The 23,408-nt window shown below is 45.3% G+C and overlaps 1 protein-coding gene across 1 annotated transcript in view; it reads right to left on the bottom strand.

Annotated features, from left to right (window-relative positions):
* The window catches only part of C9H14orf180 (chromosome 9 C14orf180 homolog), a 348,560-nt gene that overhangs the window by 97,504 nt on the left and 227,648 nt on the right, over window positions 1-23,408 (bottom strand). Inside the window, exon 2 of the mRNA XM_086936658.1 lies at window positions 13,123-13,284. Coding sequence (XP_086792784.1) covers window positions 13,123-13,149 — 27 coding nt within the window. The 5' untranslated portion in view covers window positions 13,150-13,284. The remainder of the gene's footprint in view (window positions 1-13,122; window positions 13,285-23,408) is intronic.

Here is a 23,408-nt window from a genome sequence, read left to right as displayed (position 1 = left end):
TAGTGCTCTCAAAATTTGCGAATCGCAAATAAACCCTCCTTGCGAGCGCAATTTAGCTAATCCCAATGCATGAACACAAATCTGAGAAAACCCCTGAAATCGTAAAAATAGGGAATCGCTAATGTTGTGGGGACATAATTTATGAATCCTTATTAGCGAAATCCTTTTTTGCCAATCCCAAATAGTGATTCGCAAATAAGGAATCGCAAACAAATGCAAGAAAAATCGCAAATTGCGATTTGGTTGAAATTCGCAATTTTGCAAGTGCAACTTAAGAAGGATCACAATCAGGTGGTAACCATGAGTGAAAATGCCATACAGGTGCACATCATCAGAAACCTATTTAAACCTCCCCAGGAGGCCACAGAAACGTTCACATTGGCAGCGCTCTGCCTGCTGGCGAGGAGGATGAGGCTCCATGCAGCAGCACAGCGAAGAAGCAGAAACTATGAGCGCATCTTCAGAGTGCACTTCACATTGTTAGGGCAAACAGATGAAGAAATCTACAACAAGAACAGGCTGAATGGTGACATGATCCTTGACTTAATAGCAGAATTGGAACCCCTAATGCAGCACCACACTCGTAGGACCCAAGCCATCCCCACTTATGTGCAGGTCCTATGTTGCCTACACCTGCTTGCATCCAGCAGTTTCCAGGGGGTAGTAGCTGTTGCTGGAGGGGTGTCACAAAGTTCCCTTTCACATATCTTTAATTCTTTCCTGAACGCCATGGTGACAAGGATCCATAACCACATTAGCTTCCCCACAACCCCACAGGAATTGAATAGGACCAAACAGGACTTCTACCAGGTAGCACAGTTCCCACATGTAATAGGATGCATAGCTGGAACGCATGTTGCCATTTGTCCCCCTGCTGTGAATGAATACATTTTTAGGAACCATAAATCCTATCACTCAATCAACATCCAAGTAGGCTTCAACGCCAACCATATCATCACAGACATTGTGGCTCAATACCCTAGGAGCACACATGACTCCTATATATTCAGACATAGTGGCATACACACCCGTCTGCTAAGGGGTTATTTTGGTGAAGGACATCTGCTTGCTAAACTCATATAACGATTCCTCACAAACAATGGTCAAATGGCAATGCATAACTGTTACTAACCCATTGCTCACTACCCTGTAGGTGAAAGTGCATATGCTGTGCGAAACTACATAATGACGCCTTACCTCAACCAGGCCACCCCAAATGAGCCGAGGTACAATGCAGCGAACATCGCCACATGAAATGTCATCGAACGCACCTTTGGGCTGATGAAAAGTTGCTTCCGCTGCATCCACAAGACTGGCGGTGTATTGCCACACCGGCCCGACACCTGCTGCAGAATTGTGGCTGTGTGTGCCATGTTGCACAATATTGCCACCAGGAGGGACATAACCATTTAACTGACAGACAGTGAACCAGAGGAGGATGACCAGCAGGGGCCGCACCTAGGCCCAGCACATGGGGCAAGCTCAGCAGAAGGGGAAAGGAGACGTGCAGAAATAACGCAACATTTTTTCTGAGGTGAGTAATGATGAGATAAGACACAGCATTTCCGAACTGTACTATATTTCTCACAATTTAAAAATGTTGTGGTGTTGAAGCACACATATCTCATGCCAAGTAGCACAGGGATTGCATTAAAAAAATGTGTACAATGACATAATCATAGGACTTGAAACTCAGTCACTAGTAATGTCAGTGGCAATGGTTACTTCACCATGGTTGATTGGCTCTGGACATGCCTGTCTATCTTTTCCTTCCACGCACCCCCAGATGCCTTTCGCCTGCTTCATCTCCATCCCTCATGGAGCCTACGGAGGGTGAGGTGCTGTGAGTGGTGCGCTTCGTGCAAGTGGTGACTGGCATTGACAGGCTGCTGAGGCTTGAGGCCTTCTCACTCCCCTCTTCCCCTGGCATATTGCAGCCCCCACAGTGCCAGACCGCATTAGTTCCATGGCATTGGTTACCTGGCCCAATGCCTTGTCCACAACCCCACAACAATGAGTCATCTCGATCGGCATGGAGATGGACCTACAGGACAGCAGTGCAGTGTTGGCGCTCAGGCGATTGTTTGATTGTGTATAGCCCTTAATCGCTGCATCAACTGGTGATGCCGTCTCATCTGTGTCACCTGGCCCTCCTGCATCAGCCTGGGCAGCTCCTGCATGGCCGCATTTGACTGTCTGTTGCCCTCCACCACAGCTGTAGTGAGTTCCCTCATGCAATCACTCATGACAGCAATGTTACTTGCCATCATGCTGATTTGGGCCTGCACTAACCGCATATTTTTGTCCTGCAGGCGCTGCACCCGGAGCATCTGTGCCTCCAGCCTACCCCAGACATTTGTGGATTGGTCCCCCTGCAGTGGGAATTGGGACCTTGCTCTGCGCTTCCAGCTTTGGACTGTGTTGTGCCGGACCTGTGCTCAGGGTGTTGTTGTGGGGGTACATTGAGGCTGGTTTGTCTCTGGTGTTGTTACTGGCTCATCCTCAGTTTCCATGGTCTGCAGTGGTGAAACTGTGGCCCTGCGTGTAGTGTGGGCAGTGCTGTGGTTTGTGGGACCACAGGTGTATCGATGTCAGTCACAGCCGGAGTATCCCGTGTGTCCCCGCAGTCACTATCCTCAGCCTCTCCTTCTGCTGCATCTGTGATGTTAAACAGTGCAAGATTTTCATTTTTTGGTAGGGTTATGTCACATTAAGCATACTTTGGTTCTCAATAAATTATTGAATCTCACATATTGTTCACTTGTTTTAACTTCTTATTGTCTGTTTGACTACGAACCTGCCAAACCTGCCTGTGTCTCCCATAATGCATTTGAGTGTGCGTGGAATATGTGGACTGGCATTGCTTTCTGTACACTTGTGCTGAACGGGGCGATGTACTCATTTTGATACATCTCTTGTAATGATCACTTGCATGCATCTTACCTTAGATGTGCTGGGCACTCAGGATGTGTCCAGCTGGGTCACTCCCCCCAACGCTTCAGGCTGGAGTGTGGACTCCACCAGGTCCTCCATAGGTGTGTTCCCAGGCTGTGTTGCTGGTCCCCCTCTGCTCTTCTTGGCCTCCTTCAGCCTCTCAGCAATCCTCTCTTTGGCACGGCTGCGCAGGTCATACCAACGCTTCATTAGTTTGTCTATTGAGCGGTGGGTGACCACCAATGCATTAACTTTATTCTGGATCCTGAGCCAGATTTTGTGCATCTGTGCCTCTAGGACCTTCAGTGACAGTTTGCCAAATAGCTTGTTATGGCTGCTGACTACCTCCTCAATGAGGTGTTCAATTTTCCTCTCACTAAACTTCAGCTTGCGTTTCCTGCCTTGTGTCCTCTCCCCTGATGCTGAAGTATCAATTTTTAACAAGCGGCTGGTCTGCATGCACAGTTGTTGGATCTACTATTCTGCTCCTGCACTCAGCCTCCTCCTCTCACTCAGACTGAGCAGTCAAGTCAAGTCAAGTCATAACATTTGTATAGCGCACTACATACCCGGAGGGTTTCAAGGCGCTTAGGAAGGGGAGGAAGATTATTTGTCAAATATCCACGTTTTAAGCTGCTTTCTGAAGGCTAGATGGTTTTGGGTGAGGCGAAGGTAAGCGGGGAGTGAGTTCCATGTTTTAGCAGCTAGGTATGAGAAGGATCTGCCTCCCATGGTGGTCTTGTTGATGCGAGGAACAGTGGCGAGGGCTTGGTTGGAAGAGCGTAGTTGGCGGGATGGGGTGTAGAAGGACAGCCGAGAGTTGAGGCAATCTGGTCCGATGTCTTAGAGAGATTTGTGTGCGTGGGTAAGCAGCCGGAAAGTGATCCTCTTATTGACGGGTAGCCAGTGGAGGTCTTTAAGGTGACCAGAGATGTGTTCATTGCGTGGGATGTCTAATATGAGCCTGGCTGAGGCGTTTTGGATTCGTTGGAGTTTCTTCTGGAGTTTTGCGGTAGTGCCCGCGTAGAGGGTATTTCCGTAGTCCAGTCGGCTCGTGACCAGAGCGTGGGTGACTGTCTTCCTTGTTTCGGAGGGGATCCAGCGAAATGTTTTTCTGAGCATGCGAAGGATGTTGAAGCAGGAAGAGGATACGGCGCTGACTTGTCTGTTCATTGAGAGTGAAGAGTCCAGGATGACGCCGAGGTTCCGTGCGTGGTCTGTCGGGATGGGTGCTTTTCCGAGGGCTTCCGGCCACCAGGAGTCGTCCCATGCAGAGGGGGATGTACCTAAGATGAGGACTTCTGTTTTGTCTGAGTTCAGTTTCAGACGGCTTTGTTTCATCCATTCGGCAACTTCTTTCATTCCTTCGTGTAGGTTAGTTTTGGCGGTGCTGGGGTCATTGGTGAGAGAAAGGATTAGTTGAGAGTCGTCCGCGTAAGAGATGATGTTGAGGTTGTGTTGGCCTGCGATGGCCGCGAGGGGGCTCATGTATATGTTGAAGAGGGTGGGACTGAGTGAGGAACCTTGAGGTATGCCGCAGATGACTTCAGAGGCCTCGGACTTGAATGGAGGAAGGCGGACTCTCTGGGTTCTTCCGGTGAGGAACGAGGTGATCCAATCAAGTGCTTTTCCTTGGATTCCGATGTTGTTGAGGCGTTGAAGAAGGGTGCTGTGGCAGACTGTATCGAATGCTGCAGAGAGGTCGAGGAGGATGAGGGCGACTGTGTCTCCATTGTCCAGTAGAGTTCGAATGTCGTCTGTTGCTGCGATGAGGGCGGTCTCAGTGCTGTGTTTTGCTCGGAAGCCAGATTGTGAGGGGTCGAGGGATTTGTTGGCTTCGAGGAAGGCGGCGAGCTGGTTGTTGACTGCTTTCTCGATGACTTTGGCCGGGAATGGAAGAAGCGAGATGGGGCGGTAATTTTTGAGTTCGGTGGGGTCCGCTGTTGGTTTTTTCAGAAGGGCGGTGAGTTCGGCGTGTTTCCAGTCTTCTGGGAAGGTAGCGGAGTTGAAGGAGCAGTTGATGACGTCTCGGAGGTGCGGTGCTATGACGGAGTCTGCTTTGTTGAAGATGTGGTGAGGGCATGGGTCTGTGGGGGATCCTGAGTGGATGGAATTCATCAGGTGGATGGTGTCCTCAGTGGAGATTGGGTTCCAGGCGTTAAGGGTGTTCATGGGGGGAAGATGGTCAGCAGATGGTAGGGTGGGTTGGTTTCCGGGTTGGTTGTCAAAGCTGTTGTGGATGTCTGCAATCTTGTTGTGGAAAAAAGAGGCTAGGGAGTCGCAGAGGGTTTGAGAGGGGGTGATGTCGTTGGAGTTGGCCGAGGGATTGGAAAATTCCTTGACGATGTTGAAAAGTTCTTTGCTGTTGTGGGCGTTGTTGTCAAGTCGATCCTTGAATGCTGTTTTCTTGGCTTTTCGGATCAGTTGGTGGTGAGTGCGGGTGGCGCTTTTGAAGGCGTGGTTGGGTCTTTTTTCCAGGCCTTTTCAAGGGAGCGGCAGAGTTTCTTGGACTTCTTGAGATCATCTTTGAACCATGAGGCTTTCTTGCTGCCAGGTTTGCTTTGACGTTTTTTCAGTGGAGCTAAAGTGTCTGCGGTGTTGGATAACCATAGGGTGAGGTTGGCGGCGGCTTCGTTGGCGTTAGAAGAGAGGGCTGGGGAGTTTCGAAGGAGCGATGCGGAGATTTGGTCCGTGGTGATTTTGTTCCAGTTTCTTTGCAGGGTGGGTTGGGAGTGGTTGATGGGTTTCGGCTTGTTGTAGGTAAAGTGAACGCAGCTGTGGTCGGTCCAGAGGAGATCCGTAGTGTGGCTGAAGGAGACATGATTGCTGGATGTGAAGATGGGGTCGAGTGTGTGACCAGCGATGTGGGTGGGGGAAGTGACTAGTTGTTTAAGTCCGAGGTTGGCGAGGTTGTCCAAGAGGGTGGTGGTGTTGCGGTCGTTGGTCTTTTCAAGATGAAAGTTGAGGTCTCCCAGAAGGATGTAATCTTTGGAGGGGAGCGCGTGTGGGGTGATGAAGTCCGTAATGTCTTCGCTGAATTTTGCGCGGGGTCCTGGTGGTCTGTAGAGGAGGGTGCCTCTGAGTGTGGTCTTGGGGTCGATGTGGATCTGGAAGTGAAGGTGTTCGGAGTTGGCGAGATTGACGTCTGAGCTGGTTGAGATGCGGATGGATTTCTTATGGACGATAGCGATTCCTCCTCCTGTGTGGCCGGTACGGTCCTTGCGTGTGATCTTATAATCTTCAGGGATGGCAATGGTGATGTCTGGGGCGGAGGAAGCGTTCATCCATGTTTCTGTTAGGAAGGCGACGTCTGGAGAGATGGTGTCTAGTAGATTCCATAGGTCAATAGCGTGTCTGTGGACCGATCGGGTGTTGAGAAGGATGCATTGTAGGTGGTTGGGGTCGGGAATCTGTGTTGTGGTCGTAGCAGAGATGTGGTCGGTGCCGCTGAATTTGCAGGAGTAGCAGGAGAAAGGTCCATGGGTGTGTCCAGGAGCGGCTAGGACGCAGTTGGGAGCGCGACCGGGGTTGAGGGCTAGGAGGGTGGCGGCATCGTAGGTAACGCGGGGGGGCTGGGCAGTGCGAGGGGCAGGGGGTCTGGCGCTGGGCGCGGTCCAGGCGCGGACGGGCGTAGACGGGCTTACCTTTGGCGCACCTTCGGCGCGGATTGGGCGCGGTTGCTGCGCGTAAACGCTGCGCGCGGGAATAGCTGTCATATATGGATGGTGGAAGGGGAGGGGCGAGGGCGGTTCAGCTGGGAGGCGGGTCGGGCTCACAAGGGCAACAATAATAAACAAAATGGAGGCGGAGGGGGGAGCACAGCCGAGCGCTAGAAGGAAACGCGCTAACAAAGTGAAAACAGCGCAAAATTCACAAATCGAGTCTAAATCAAGCCAAGCGGCGCACAGGCAGACAGCAGGCAATGTTATTCAGCAGTTCAAAAGCAAGGCAGCAGAAACGATACCATATGTCTCCAGGGGACACTGGGAGCGACCACCCTGCTCGAGGGAGAGGAGCGAGTCACGCTGTATGCAGGTAGGGGAGCGCTGTTTATGGTCAGTGGGAGGGCGGTTCAGCTGGGAGGCGGGTCGGGCTCACGAGGGCAACAATAATAAACAAAATGGAGGCGGAGGGGGGAGCACAGCCGAGCGCTAGAAGGAAACGCGCTAACAAAGTGAAAACAGCGCAAAATTCACAAATCGAGTCTAAATCAAGCCAAGCGGCGCACAGGCAGACAGCAGGCAATGTTATTCAGCAGTTCAAAAGCAAGGCAGCAGAAACGATACCATATGTCTCCAGGGGACACTGGGAGCGACCACCCTGCTCGAGGGAGAGGAGCGAGTCACGCTGTATGCAGGTAGGGGAGCGCTGTTTACGGTCAGTGGGAGGGCGGTTCAGCTGGGAGGCGGGTCGGGCTCACGAGGGCAACAATAATAAACAAAATGGAGGCGGAGGGGGGAGCACAGCCGAGCGCTAGAAGGAAACGCGCTAACAAAGTGAAAACAGCTCAAAATTCACAAATCGAGTCTAAATCAAGCCAAGCGGCGCACAGGCAGACAGCAGGCAATGTTATTCAGCAGTTCAAAAGCAAGGCAGCAGAAATGATACCATATGTCTCCAGGGGACACTGGGAGCGACCACCCTGCTCGAGGGAGAGGAGCGAGTCACGCTGTATGCAGGTAGGGGAGCGCTGTTTATGGTCAGTGGGAGGGCGGTTCAGCTGGGAGGCGGGTCGGGCTCACGAGGGCAACAATAATAAACAAAATGGAGGCGGAGGGGGGAGCACAGCCGAGCGCTAGAAGGAAACGCGCTAACAAAGTGAAAACAGCGCAAAATTCACAAATCGAGTCTAAACCAAGCCAAGCGGCGCACAGGCAGACAGCAGGCAATGTTATTCAGCAATGTTATTCAGCAGTTCAAAAGCAAGGCAGCAGAAACGATACCATATGTCTCCAGGGGACACTGGGAGCGACCACCCTGCTCGAGGGAGAGGAGCGAGTCACGCTGTATGCAGGTAGGGGAGCGCTGTTTACGGTCAGTGGGAGGGCGGTTCAGCTGGGAGGCGGGTCGGGCTCACGAGGGCAACAATAATAAACAAAATGGAGGCGGAGGGGGGAGCACAGCCGAGCGCTAGAAGGAAACGCGCTAACAAAGTGAAAACAGCGCAAAATTCACAAATCGAGTCTAAATCAAGCCAAGCGGCGCACAGGCAGACAGCAGGCAATGGTATTCAGCAGTTCAAAAGCAAGGCAGCAGAAACGATACCATATGTCTCCAGGGGACACTGGGAGCGACCACCCTGCTCGAGGGAGAGGAGCGAGTCACGCTGTATGCAGGTAGGGGAGCGCTGTTTACGGTCAGTGGGAGGGCGGTTCAGCTGGGAGGCGGGTCGGGCTCACGAGGGCAACAATAATAAACAAAATGGAGGCGGAGGGGGGAGCACAGCCGAGCGCTAGAAGGAAACGCGCTAACAAAGTGAAAACAGCGCAAAATTCACAAATCGAGTCTAAATCAAGCCAAGCGGCGCACAGGCAGACAGCAGGCAATGGTATTCAGCAGTTCAAAAGCAAGGCAGCAGAAACGATACCATATGTCTCCAGGGGACACTGGGAGCGACCACCCTGCTCGAGGGAGAGGAGCGAGTCACGCTGTATGCAGGTAGGGGAGCGCTGTTTACGGTCAGTGGGAGGGCGGTTCAGCTGGGAGGCGGGTCGGGCTCACGAGGGCAACAATAATAAACAAAATGGAGGCGGAGGGGGAGCACAAAGTGAAAACAGCGCAAAATTCACAAATCGAGTCTAAATCAAGCCAAGCGGCGCACAGGCAGACAGCAGGCAATGTTATTCAGCAGTTCAAAAGCAAGGCAGCAGAAACGATACCATATGTCTCCAGGGGACACTGGGAGCGACCACCCTGCTCGAGGGAGAGGGGCTAAATGAAACATGGGCTGGATGATTTCCTGGTGGGGATGTCATCACCATGCATCAAAACCCGACTTCGCTAATAGAGATTTCACTAATAGTGATTTCAATAATAGCGAGGTTTCCGGAAATAGCGCGACTCGGTGCCGGTATCGCTATTTACGATTGCGAATTTTACAGAATCTGTAAAGAAATCGCAAAATTAGTCATACATTGGAAATACGATTTCTAAATAGCGATTCCTTATATTTTGCTACTTAGGAATCGCTATTTCTTAGTCTGGTGCATACACACCATAGACTTTATTCTGTGCACAACTATTTACAGAGAGGCCAATGCCTCTGGACACAGACGTTTTACTAACTAGTTAAGCTCCAAACTTCCACTGCCTTCAACAACTCTTTACAAATATGGCACTATCTGCTCATAAATGCTACATTAGGTGCCTAAGCCCCTGCTTCACAATGCCTTTATCCTGTGTACAGCTCTTCATGGAGAGCACACTCCCACCAGACACCCACGCTCCATTGGGTGACTATGCCCCTACTACACACAGCATTCACCCTGTGCACAGCGCTTGAAAGAGAACCACTTCTTCAAGAAAACCAAAGCCACAGTCCATGGCCAAGCCTCTACTATGCCCAGCTTTCACTCTGTAACATAACAGAAAACAACAAGGGTACCCAGTCAGTCAGCAGAGGACCTCGGGTAACTTACGTTATATCTAACAACAGTGGTCCCATGCAAGTTTAGAATAAAAGGATAAACATATAGACACAATCGAACTATATTTGTTTTAGAGTGATTTGTCCAGCCGGACAGTGATCACAGAAATTTTTACTATATATAATGAAAAACAGCAATTCTCTTACATTCAGCAAAGAGTGAGACACAAGCCTGTGCCTTCACGCTTACAATTCGGCAAGGTGAAAGGAAAGGGAGAGAAAGAATCTTAGGCAAAAAGTGAGCGATTTCTGTAAAATATAACAATGACAGAAATTCAACCACACCATAAACAGCATATCTCAATGAATATACACATTCATATATGGTGCGACAAGAGGTCGACGACGTTTCGATTCCATAGCCTAAATAAACGGAATCATCATCAGGACACAAAGTGTTATGCCTAAAACCTGTTCTACACAATAGCCTAGAGAAAAAAGAAATTAGGAAATTTTAGTCAAAAGGAACATAGAACAGAACTTATCTGGTGACTTTTGGTGAGCCTAAGTGACTACATGGTCCATAGGGGAGCAGAATATAGCACGCGTGATTTCGAACGATTGTGTCTATATGTTTATCCCTTTATTCTAAACTTGCATGGGACCACAGCTTTCACTCTGTGCATAACTCTTCGCAGAGAGAGTGCTCTATTCACACAGCAAACCACATTAGTGGCCAAAACCCGAATGCACACAGCCTTCAGTCTACGCAGAGCTCTTAACAGAAACTCCATACTAATTAAACACCCACACCTCTTTAGGAGGCCAAACATCCTGCAAAATATTACAATTATTACCAGTACAAAAAGTATAGACAATTTGGTGTAAATGCAGCTTGCTAAATACCTTTCAGTGTAATAAGGGTATAGTAAACTCTCAGGCTCATTGGATAAAGTTATCATTGATATCATCAATGATGTCATTGAACATGTTAAGAGTGCTGTAATATGTGAGGTCATAAGCAGTGCATGGCAGAGGGGCAAATTATAGTTAGCTCACTAAACTATAACTTGCTAAAGTCAGTGTTTTCATCAGTGCATGTATATACAATTATATACGCATATATTTATATGTGTGTGTATATATATATATAAATATATATATTGTTTTTTCACTCAAAAAAAACAAAGGTTAAAGGGATTTTATAGATGGAAATGTCACTTAAAACATATTGTTTTAAATGAAGAGAACCACTGAAATTCACCAATTTGTGTAATCTTAAGCAAGTATAACTTGTGACGTAAAGTAACTATAACTCGCACCCCCGCTATGCACTGTATTGTCATCAATGGTGTACTTTCAGATGTTGCAGTGAAGTTATCAATGATTTCATAGAACTTGTCCTGAGTGATGTAATATGTGAGGTAATTGGCAGTGCACAGTGAAGGTGTAAGTATTGCTATTTTAGAGTTATAGTTATTTTAGATAACTATAGCTGGTGAATTTCAGTGTTTTTGTTTTTTCTGTGAATTTCTATGTTTTGTATAATGCATAGCAGGATGTCACTCATCGTTTGTGGCGTAGGTTTGGGCACAGGTTTGAAGTCTTTGGCCGTGTGTAGACTGCAGTTAGATTCAGGGTCTGGCCTCTAAGTCTTTCTTTTAACATTTTTTACCCATGACTCATTAAGATGGCGCCCTTTTGGAGTTGCCTGTGGTGATCTGCTGTGCCCGCGACAACCTTGGACTGCGAGGTGGGGAGGGAAAACGCCGCTAGGGGGCTGGTACAGCGGTGAACAGATTTGGCATTGAGCAATATCCCCACCATCCACAGGAACCACAGAGAGGAGCAGTGACAGTCTGCCCGGTGGAGGTGCCGAATAGGACCTGCGGTGCCTGGATGGGTGGATTGGCATCGCCTTGCCGGCGGCGGAGTGGCTCCTTACCCCCAGAGCTGGTGACGAGCTATGGCACGATCTGCATGCTAGACTATGGTAAGGGACTTCGGGGCTGAAAGCGGATGCTACTGTGTTCCCCTGTGTGGCAGATATCAGCGGAGAAGGAGGAGACTGCATGAGTCGGCCTGCCTGAGGCGGAGTGGCCCTGAAGAACTCTCCCTGGTGTGACAACAGAGGGAACAGGGGACAACATTGAATTGGAGTTGGCCATACGGCTGCGAGGGATCCAGTAGGCCAACTTGTGAACTCTTCCTTTTCCCCCGGAGGCTTTCAATTTCATCTGTGCGAGTCACCTGCCTGAGAGTTGAGAGGGCTGACGGGGGTGCGGGCCCTGGGGTGCATTTTCAACCCAGAGCTTGACAGATGAGGCTATACAGACACCGTGGCCCTGCATTGTGGACCGTGAAGCCGCCAGACATATCAGTCTTGGACTACAAACAAGGCTCAGGGAGCGACTTCGACGGAGACAGTGGGCGAGATAAGGAGTCACAAGGGATATTTTAGCCCAACTTCTGTGTGTGACGAGGCCAAGGGGACAAACTACAGTTAGTCCATTGGGCCTGTCTCCGGGCTCAGCCTCTCGCCCCTCTGCGGAATTTTAAACTTATTGGGCAGGTCGCTGGAGTGAGCGTCGTTGGGGTGAATAGAGGATTGGTGCTTTCTTGGGTATTTAGACCAGGCAGAAGGAGTAGAAGTGCCAGCCTCCATGGCCCGGCAGACACCATCCACGCTGCTTTGAGAGCCCTGATCCAACATAGGGTGTGAATTTCAAGGAGGCCAAGATTGTGGGGCTCGGTGCCTGGCCGCGGAACGTCACCAGATCACTTAAAATGGCGAGAGACAAGAAGCCTGAAACAACAAAACGGGAAAAATTGGATCAGTTCACCAAAGTACTTCCCGCAGAGGGTGGTCTTGCTCTCCTTTCAGATAAAGAGACTATACTACAGGCGATTCATGCATGAAGAGAGAGCTTGGAAGGGAATATGGCAGAGATACATTCAGAGGTCACACTACTATGCCATGATCTGGCGCCACCGGCAACGGTGGTGGTATTCCATGCAGCAGAGAAACCCCTGGACGATTGTGGCTCCTATCAACCCATATCACTGCTCATCATAGAAACAAAGATTGTGGCCACTATCCTCGCGATGCGCCTCTTGATGGTTATCGCCCCCTGATACACAGAGACCAGTCCGGATTTAGGCCAAAACGAGCCACACGCTTTAACCTATGGCGACTGGCTAATTGGATGGACACTGTTCGGAGCTGAGACAGTCACCCTATGCTCCTTTCACTTGAAGCCGAAAAGGCATTCAATACCATCCTATGGCCCTTTATTGAAGGTACATTGATAACATTTTGGATTTGGTCCAGTATTTCGGGAATGGCGGGCACTCCTATTCAATGCGCCTGAAGCGAAGTAATTCGCTCATAACCTAGAAACATGATCAAGTGCCTTGGCAGTGTCTATAAGGCACTGTGCAGGAGCTTGCTCCTTGAATAGAAAGGCAACAGCTTAATAGACCTGGTGATACAGTATTAAGCATTAAGGAATGCCATTACTTAAATCCTGTTTGATAAGGTGACATTAAATGTGTGTCTTAACTACAATTCACCACATAATGATAAATATGTTTTCACCTACCTTATCTTCTCTGTACATTGGACCCATCCAAAAGTATACCTCATGCTGCAGTAAGCTCAATGCACAAGTAGCAGTTTCAATGGCCTTGAACACTGTTGCATTAGCTTTTCTGATTTCAGAATGAAGAATTCGATCTCAGCAGAAGTGACTGGAATACTCTTTCTAATAAAAAAGGGAACATATTTCGTGAGGCTTTTTTGTAATTTGTTTGAGTTTCTAAAATGCTGCAAGCATTTATAGTTGGAATGTACGGCTATGCATTTACATTATCTCTATTCTACACTGAGAAAAAAAAAACTATATTGTGTTTCAGAGTGTGTATATAGTACAGTTCAGTAATCAAGATTATTACAAAATTCGAAAATATTGAATTTAACCCAGGTATTCGAGCTGTAATACACTCTAATTCAGTCATTTGAATAAAGATGAAAGGGGAGGGCCTGAAACTGACATTTTCTACTGTTTAGTTAACATCTTCCTAGAGTGCACGTGGTCTTTTGGTTTACAGCATTTAAAGAATGGTGACATTAATCTATTAAATTTCCCCATATTTTTTTGCCAGATAGCATGATGAAGATGTTCCCGTTTACTTTTAGAGCTGGCTTTCATAGACCACACTTCTTGTTTTCAATTGTTTATAAAGCAAATCACTTTGGCCCAATTCACAAGCTGTTTTGCACAATGGTCTCCTTTCTGTCTTCAGTACATTATACAAATCTGCAATCACAGATGGTAGGTTCTGATTCATTGCTTTCAGGTACGGCAGAAATTTAACATAACCAAGTTTAGGAGTAGTACGACCACGGGTGCTGTCACTGGAGGGAAAAAGTAGTGACCATTGCAAAGGAACTCAACACTAACAAAGTTGTAACTGTGCGACTTTTCACAGATCATCGCAATGTAAATTACATGTAAGAGTGTTGCTAACATCTCCATATTTCAAGGTTCAATGTGGAAAGAGAAAATTCTCCAAGTGGAATATGATGTTTCACCTGAAGAAACAAGCAACAAGTTTACTTTGCTTATCTTCAAATACTGATGGACAATTCCACCAAAATATACAGGAGAGGCGTAAGTCTATTGGTGGAGTAGTACTTGTGGAAATCAATGTTAAATCTATGTGAATCTCAATGTAGTGAGAAACATGAGAAAATTGTTGAAAGATCCCTAAAATGAATAGATTTTGGAATTTCATAGTTAGATCTTAACAATCGCCCTCATTTTCATCACATTTAAAATACAAACATATTTGATCAAGAACGCCCTATTGTTAGGTCTCTCCTAAGGCAGCGCATGCACTCTCTGTTGTGAAACATTTTGATAGCTTTTAGTGGGCTCACAGCCCACCCATTGTTTACAGTTGGGTGGGTTCATTGTAACTCTCAGTTGCTTGCTTCTTATTTGATATCTCATGTGGGCTTTACTTCCCAGTTGTGATTTTGTCTCTCTCCCAAAGCATGGGCACATTACTGAATCCTGACACTCCTCTTTTTTATGATACTTTTTTTCTTTTTTATTAAGCACTCTATTACATTGCATGTGTTTTTCCACTGTCTCCCTCAAGTGATTCTCTTCCTTGCAATCTCTGTGTCGATTTGTCTAACCATATGCTTCTCTGCCTCCCATACAATGTTGTTCTGAGTCACCGTATGCTTCTGTGCTCCCTCAATGCTGGTTGGTTCTGTAGTAACACTGCAGCTGTTGCCTTTGAGTCTGTCACCTTCAATCATTGTGACTTTGTTAATCACATGCTGGCTCAGCCTAGTAGAGTATTTCTCTGACACATAATGCTATTTGGGTGCACCCATTTGCCTATAATGGAGCTACTGCACTGCAAAGCATGAGGAACTATTTATACCTGCCAGGATCTCTCTTTGTTGCCCCTTCCCAATTCTAGGCCATGAGTTCCTTTGCCATCAGCGAGGGTTTTAACCTAACCATCAGCGAGAGTTTTAACCTAACCGAGAGAAAAACAGATATGCTACTCTGGTGGGGGTAATCTGTTTTCTCTTGCACTTGACTTGTCATACTGTTAGTTATTTAAACTGGAGCAACGAAAATGTGACCTGAAACGGCAAACAAATGACAGCGTCGGACCTATGGAACAGAGCTGCTAAAACCAGAGAGCAGTAGAAGCAGTCACAACACCCAGGATGCAGGGTTTGAATCACACAACTGGCAGTCCCCTTGAGACGAGTCCCACAATTATTGTTGAGTGTTGTTTGCACATTTTCTTCCCTGGTGCTGCCGTCAGAATCATAGAGGAAGACTTAGCGCCTCATTATGAGTTTGGCGGTGTGGGAGCTGGACTGCCCAGCTCTCGCACTGCCCAACCCATAGTTGAACCGCCCACCAGAAAAGGAGTTTTTTCATTTCTTACAGGTGGTTCTTTAGCATTCCTGTGGTGGTGATTATGAAATTGGCACTGCAATTGGAACATCAAAATCAGTACCTGTAGGCATGGACTGCTGCAGTTCATGCCGTGCAGGTAATGGGGTGGATTTTCACAGGGGGGCATAACATGTGCCCCCCTGCATGCACCCCATGGCCCTGAAGCAACAGGGGGAACTGTAGGGCCCCCTTTGTTTCCTCCCTGCCACGGTTTTCATGGCAGGCTCACCGCCATGAAAACCGTGGCGGATAGAAAACTTGCAATATGCTTGGTGGGACCGTGGTGGTCCTGTCAAGCATATTGCGGTCTCAAGACTGCCACAACAACGCCAGGGATCATTGTGAGAGGGGCTGAGGTCTGAAAGTGTGTGTCACTTGAGGGTGGAATTCATGTTCAAAGCTCAATGTTTATTACCACTGTATTTTTGCAGTCACAATGAATATGGTAAAAGAATTGAGATTTAAATAGGCATCATGATGTAACTTCGTTCTTTCATCTAGAAGTAACATTTATATGTTTAAAACATTCGTGCTGACTTAAAAGACCACAAACCTGAACTAATCCAATGCGATTATTGGGTATCGCCTAGCTAGCATCCTGACGGATGTGAAGAAATGTGACGCACACAACAAAATCAGGAAAAGTGTCAACCAACTACTTATCTGATCGCTACAGGTTTAGCCAGTTAATTTCACACCTACCGCCATTTATCACGCACGAGCCCTAATAAACAGGAACCATGGAATTTCATAGCATGACTGCCATTCGTGACAAACTATAAACTAATTTTAATTTGCATTTTATTCTACAACTTTTGCAAATTGCAAGTTGCCGTTCACAGATACCCGAATGACAAGGCCAATTCTAGTTCTGAGTTAACAGCACAGCTGATAAATAAACTGTTTGCTCAGAATACACTTAGACTGACCTTTGCACTCGCCCCCTCTAAATTAAATTTTGTTTACAAACGTCTTTCCACTATTGGCTTGAGTGATAATTATGTCTTGGCTCAGTACTAGCTTTCTTTCACCTGCTAGAATGTTTCTTTCTGCCTCTAATGCAGTGTTTGCATTCAGGTGCACGAGGGACATTTGTAAAATAAGCTTCTTTGTCTGTTCCTACTTGCTCCTCTCTTGTTCCTCGTTTGCACTGTCAATCACCCTCTCTCACTTCTGACTCTTACCCCTTTCCCTGTGTGCTCCTCTGTCCCCCACCAGTCAACTCCTCTAATTTCTCCATCCTGCTTTGCATTGTCTACACATCTTCCCCACGTCAAAAGCTACTTCATGTACCTCACGCCTTCCCCTTCCTCATTCACTTTTGTTATTGTCATTATCCGCCATCTGTCATCCACTTTCGTTCCTCACCTCAGCTCTTTCATTTTTCTCCTCGTTCACGCCACTACTTCATCCCTTCTGGAGTCTTCTCATTAGTGCTAGAGGACTGGGTTCCTTTTATTTTTTTTATATGTCAGAAGAAGATCGGGTGGTAAGGAACTTTCATTTGAGGCATTCCTTTCTTTCCATGATATAGAACCTCTCCTATATTCAAGCGTGGTATCTTTGTAAAAGAATTTATCACCATCCGGTGAAGAATTCGGGTTTGAAGTGCCGCAGCCGCGATCACTTTAGGAGCATAACAGCAGCCGTCTGTATCTCTCTCCCATTCGTGAATGATTACAGTTAGGTAACTGTAATCAGGAGAGGTTAGACACTACCCCCTGGAGGCTACGAGTAAGACGCCTCGAATTTTCACCCCAAACATCAGGTTGTCCCCCTTCTTGTCCTGATGAAGACCCGAAACGGTTACTAATAAGTCAGCACCATACCGCAGGGTCGAAACGTCAACGTTAATTCACCAATTGGTCCTCACTCTATCTCAACAGAAAAATATGAATAACTATACTGTTTGGGAGAATTGAAGTTATTGCTGGACCTGTGTTTTTAAATGCATTTCCATGAAACTGTATCACTACAACAGTCACCGTTAATCACTGATAACGTTCATTCACTTCTGCACCTTTTTAATGCTATCACATTTTCAAACTGTATGGACAACCGAACTTTTTATGTTTGAAAAAAGATTTGCAAAGTGACTGAATAATTACAACTTTGCTAACAGTAAAAACTTGTGGTGTGTGTGCTTTTCATGAAAGTATCTCCATGATTATCAATGAAAAATGTATATATGAACAAATTCTAAGTGAAGTAGAAACTGAGCAAAGAAATTGAGTATAATCCGACAGAACCACTATTTACATAAAACGTATTACCCAGGTTCTGAGGGTCACTGGGTTACCCCATTATAATTAATGGGCATTTTTGATATGGCAGTGACCCCAGAGTAGATGTATGAGAATTTAATCAGGAATGTGTTTAGAGTAAACTCAATCAATAACGTTTATTTGGAGGCGATTAGCCATCCATAAAAGCAGTGTTCTGATACAAGGCAGACATAAGAAAGCATGAACAATACAATTCATAGCATCAGCTCAAAGTATGTGCACACATATATAGTAAAACACAGAACAAAAAGAAATTAAAATCAGAAGCAATGCCACGATATATCAGTGATCAAAGGACAGGTGTGCAACAATTAAAGAGTAGAAAGAGGGCACGTTCACATCTGGGTGAATTATTTCACCAAGTTCACTATGCATCCGGTTAGAAAAAAGTATGAGCACCAAATCCATTTAACATAATTGACTAAGATAGGATGAAACCAGAGTAAAGAGGCAGGATAAAACCTCATATTGGGTCCACCATGCACTCCCCATCTACCCTATTGGGTGTACATACATCTTTTTCAGGTACAAGGGTGTAGGGATACAGTAAATGGTATATACAGTACTGATTTTATTTAAAAACATAGGTTGCGTATCCTAAGACCATAAAGGTTTGCAAACTCAGTCCCATTACTGTAGGAGATCTGGAGAAATATTCTTTCTGGCGTAAAAGACAGCCCATAAAAAGGATGCAATACTGCAGCAGATCTCGAAGGAAGGCAAATATCGTAGGTTTAAATATGTGGGACGGCATTGAGTAAAGTGTAAAGGTCTTATAATCTGTATACTGTAGCCCTTCCTCTGATAGGTATAGCATTTATAATACAGCACCACATTTATAGTATTCTGAGCCATTGCATCGTCACAGGGACAAATAATTAAAGTTGTGGACCAGTCATTCGTATTCGGGAAACTAATAGATTGATGGAAAGTCTCCAGTCTAAAATGAATCAAATTAAACTCAAATAACCCAGTGATAAACCGGTTAGAAATTGTCACAGCTAGATGATCAAATTTGGTTGTATCATACATACTGCTCCACATAACAGCAAATCCGATGTCAGTAGGAGTGAAGTGATAATAACTAAATGAGTAGAAGGCATAGTGTGAAGGTAAGTAAAGAATGCATGATTTTCTTGGTCATTTTAACTTAACATTAACTTATGATATCACTATGGATAGAGCATCATTTCTTTGCATCATTTTACTACTATGATCTCCCAAGCAACCCTTTATAAATTCTTCCCTCATGTATCCCGCCTTTTGACTCATTCCAAACCTCATTTTTCCACTGTGATTTCCTTAATCCCTCTCTAGAGACTCCTCCCTTCTTTTACCCATCCCTCTTGTATCCCTCCATTATCCTTTTTAATTCAACTAACAGATTTGCATGTTCACCACCCATGTTAACACAAATCTCCCTATACTAATCCACCACTAATCTTTTTGTGTTCTAGAGTAGCATGCTACTCACCAAAATCTCTCAATCCCTCATCCGGGGTAGCAAGAGCTATATAAATACAATTACAATTACAGTAACAACACATGCTCACTTACTTTCACTTATTCACACTCATTCTAACATTATCACTGACTTGCAGTCATTCATTTTCACCTACTCTCTTGCACTCACTCTTACTCTGAATCACTCATTTGCACTCTCTCACTCTTACTCCGACTCACTTATACTCACTCACTCCTTTTGACAAACAAACACAACCATGATCCCATATACAAACATACATGTGCACACACATATATATTCCCTCTCACCCAAACTCACTGTCACCTACATGCATGCATACAACATACATTAAAATCATTTTTTTTTTCTGATCTAAGATGCCTGTGAAGGTCCCGATCTTGCTACTCCACTTGTATTACACTAATAGTGAATAATAGACAATGATTTACTATTAATGTAATAAAATGAGCAGAAAACAAGGTTAGAGCCTTACTCATATAATGCAAGACACCCCAGTGACCTTGGCACTGATTTTGTCACCTCTTAGGCCAGAGGACCCAAATGCAGTGCCAGAGGTAGCAACGGGCAAGGAAGGGGTCGCTAGTGCGACCCCAGGCAATCCATAAATGATGTCCATGATTTTACATTTACACTTCTAGTTATATTTGCTTGAGTAAACATACATTCACGTTTTACAGTTTTATCAAACGTTACACGTGTGCATCTAGAACCATGAAACTGAAGTGCAAATGCTTAGTTAAAGTTAGGCTAATTAAAGGCCTTGCTTTGAAATGCATTTTGTTTGATGGGCTTGTTCTTTCTTTACAGGTGTGGTTCCAAGGCATCATTAGCTAGAGAAAGAAGTATTGCTGTCTTTGTTAGTTGCTTGATAGTAAGGCCTGAGAAGAGAAATCTTGGCAAGAACTTGGAAAACTAATGAGCAGATGAAGCATCCTATTTATCGTTTATCAAGAACAGAGAGATGTTGAAGGTCGCAGTAACTAGCCGCAGCCATTGTAGGTAAGAGCGGTGGGGCGGGGAGGGGTTTTTTGGCAGACGATACTGAGCAAAAATTAAATAAATAATTAATTATCCTTCATCATCATCTGTTGAAATCCCCCCACCCGGCCTCACCACCCACCGCTCCTACCTGCACGGGATGCGGCTGGCAGTAACTGTCCAAGTTCTGTGGAATAAGAAGTCTGGTAATGTTGCAATTCCACAACGTGAGGTTTGACGTCATTTGTCCATGGAGGGGTGAGGAGAGATACGACTGATGCTGAAGTTTCTGTATGTTTTAACTAATGTTCACACTGTCAGGAGTTAGAGCAGATTCCCTTGGACTTTGAGGGTCACATACCACTTTGCTTTCTTTATTCTTGCAAGTGTGAAGCTTTAGGCTAAACACTTATTCCAATTCTGGAAGACTTCTACTAGAGTCCTCACTATGCTGACACCTTCTCACATTTTTGAACACCCTTGAGACTCCCCAGTCTAGAAACCATCCTTATTCTGATCCTAAAATCTTTTATCTAAACGATTTGAGAACATATTCGTGTTTAGGAGGGGAGACCAGCGTTTCTTTATGAAATACCTATTTCTATTTCTTGTGTTCTGTATTCTCATGGCTGTGATTATTTTACACCTTAACCTTCTAAGACTGAACCTACTGCATGATTTCAGTTTATCAACCGTAATTCTGTACCTTTTTAACAACATTTCGATATTCATATATGTTGGCTTAATTACTAATTTGCAATAAATCACTTAACTTCAATTACCAATTCTTGGTCCTTATAGTGTGGCCAAATGGACCTCACAGAGCTTGAACTGTTTTATTATATCTAACTCCCTTATTATCTCAGTCAACTTAAAAAATATACATCAGAAGTGAGATTGTAAACCAGCTCCTGTTCGCTGTCACATGGTAGCTTGTCGGATTGTTCAATTATTGAGACGGTTGTAGTTATTGTGTCTACACAAGAGCCCCAGATTGCCCCAGCCCAGTCCTGATCCCAAATCACACATCCCGATCCGGAGAAGCAGAGATATTCCAGCAAGGTAGAATGGCGTTGTAACTGCGGAGGAGTGAGTATCAATAGGGTCAGGTGTTGCAATTGCATATGTCCAGTTAGCAGGGTTTTGCTGATATTGCGTGGTTTGATGCTGTGATGTTTTAAAATGTTGTGCGGATGTGGAAGTGCTTAATGCACAGAAATTGAAGTTGTTATTGGGCTCGACCTAGCATTGTATTGTAATTGTCAGTTAAGATTTGTGGTGTTAGTCGTGAGGTGCCAAAAGCTTCACAATTAGGATAAGGACTTATACCTTTGTGTGAGAATGAGATGTGGTTGGTGTGGTCGATCATTTTGCACAGGGTGGAAGCTGCACTAATTTGGGGGATTCACTGCTCACTCAAGTGTGAGTCAGAGTAGGACAGAAAGTGTCTCTCTGGACCATTTCTTGTGTGATTTAATACTATCAATTCTTTAGCGGAGCAGACAAAGTTGCTGAGTTTGCTTTGCATTTCGTGTTATGCTTGTTTTACAACATTCTAAAAAGATTGGAAAGGAGGGTGAGCCACTGCAAGGAGTAAGAAGGATGTCACAGTGTGGCGTACTGAATTTGGCCCGTTTCCACTGTGCTGTTATTGGTTGTTACATCATAGTGCGTACCATTGAGATTGGGCAGTTCGTAGTTGTACCACACTGTTATTGCTTGTTAACATTGAAAGAGAATTATTTCCTGGTTTGAAATGAAGCTCTCTCTGTGATTGTTAACATTATTGTTGGAAAACAAAATTCTTTAAGGCAATGCGAAATTTGATTTTGGGAGGTGAGAACATACCTGTTTGAGAAGGGGAAGAGGTACCACTCAAAGACACACCAGGTTAATATATGGCCATAAACATGTGCTTTCACACATATATTTGGCTGAATCAATGGCATAAGATCACTGAGAAAGAGGTTGCATGTGTTTCCAAGCTATGGCACATAATTTGAGAATCATTGAAAATTTGAGAAGGGTATTGTACAAAATGAACCCTCCTCATTGTCCTGCACTATATGAAGCAATTAATGTTTGGGAGGCTGCAGCTCATGTTAGGCAAAGGAAAACATTTTGGGGAAAAGTAAAAAAGGCAGAGCTTAACTCTGCTGATGCCAGATGGGATGCAGAACAGCAGAAATCGAGAACTTATTTAATAGAGGGAACTATATTGTAAGCCATATTGACGAATGAAGAACACGAGAAAAGTAAAGAAGGAGACTGACAGAAAACCCAGAGAGTGCAGGCGATGTACTGTCATCAACAAGTACACCCCCATATAACGTGGTCCAGCCTGGAGGATTGAATGGTACAGTTACTAGTGGAAACTCTGAAGTAGCCACTGCACTAGTAAATACCACACTGAATTTGATGGGAGTGAGTTGAGGGCTTAGTTTTCATGTTAACACCACTGGTCCCAAGGTCCTAGATGCAATTGCTGTTCCATTTACTATGGTTCCAGCAGTTCCTTTGTACAAACCAAGGTCGGTGGGAAACACAACACATATTTTGACAATACCTTTTGAAGGAGATATGTCACATAATGCTCCTGGGGTACCAGTAATGGAAGGAAGTGTTACTTTCAACTCAGCTGAATACTCTTTCTTATGTCTCTACATCATCAACCATCAATCAGACATGATTTACTGCTGTAGGAGAGTCCACCTAAAGATCGCAACATTTTGACATGTCTTTTTGGAACTCACCCCAGAGTGTCACCAATAGGAGTCCCAGGGAAGGGATGGCGTCCAATACCTCTTTAGTACAGAATTGTATTTATTCCAGAGAATGAAATATTTTAATAAGATTGTTCAACAAGTCCCCAAGAGAAAGTGAAGGTTCAAGATCAGGCAGGGAAAAAATTCACACCCGTCAAGGGAAAATGCAATGGATGTGGTCAAACTAAAGTTAGAACTGGATGAGATAATATTAGGCACTAACTGATTTTTCTCAATTAGATACTTACCAAGAGAATGAACTTGTATTCCTGTGTAAAATTGTGACCAGATGTGCAGGAAAAGCTCATGAGGAACTGTCTGAATTAGCTGGGAAGTATGATGTGAATTTAAGTATAACTAAATCATTGCAGAAAAGTTACT

The sequence above is a fragment of the Lissotriton vulgaris genome, chromosome 9, assembly GCF_964263255.1.
Source record: "Lissotriton vulgaris chromosome 9, aLisVul1.2, whole genome shotgun sequence".
In the NCBI taxonomy this organism is placed as follows: Eukaryota; Metazoa; Chordata; class Amphibia; order Caudata; family Salamandridae; genus Lissotriton; species Lissotriton vulgaris.
The sequence above is the reverse complement of the archived record's forward strand: the minus strand, read 5'-3'. Positions and strand labels throughout refer to the sequence as shown.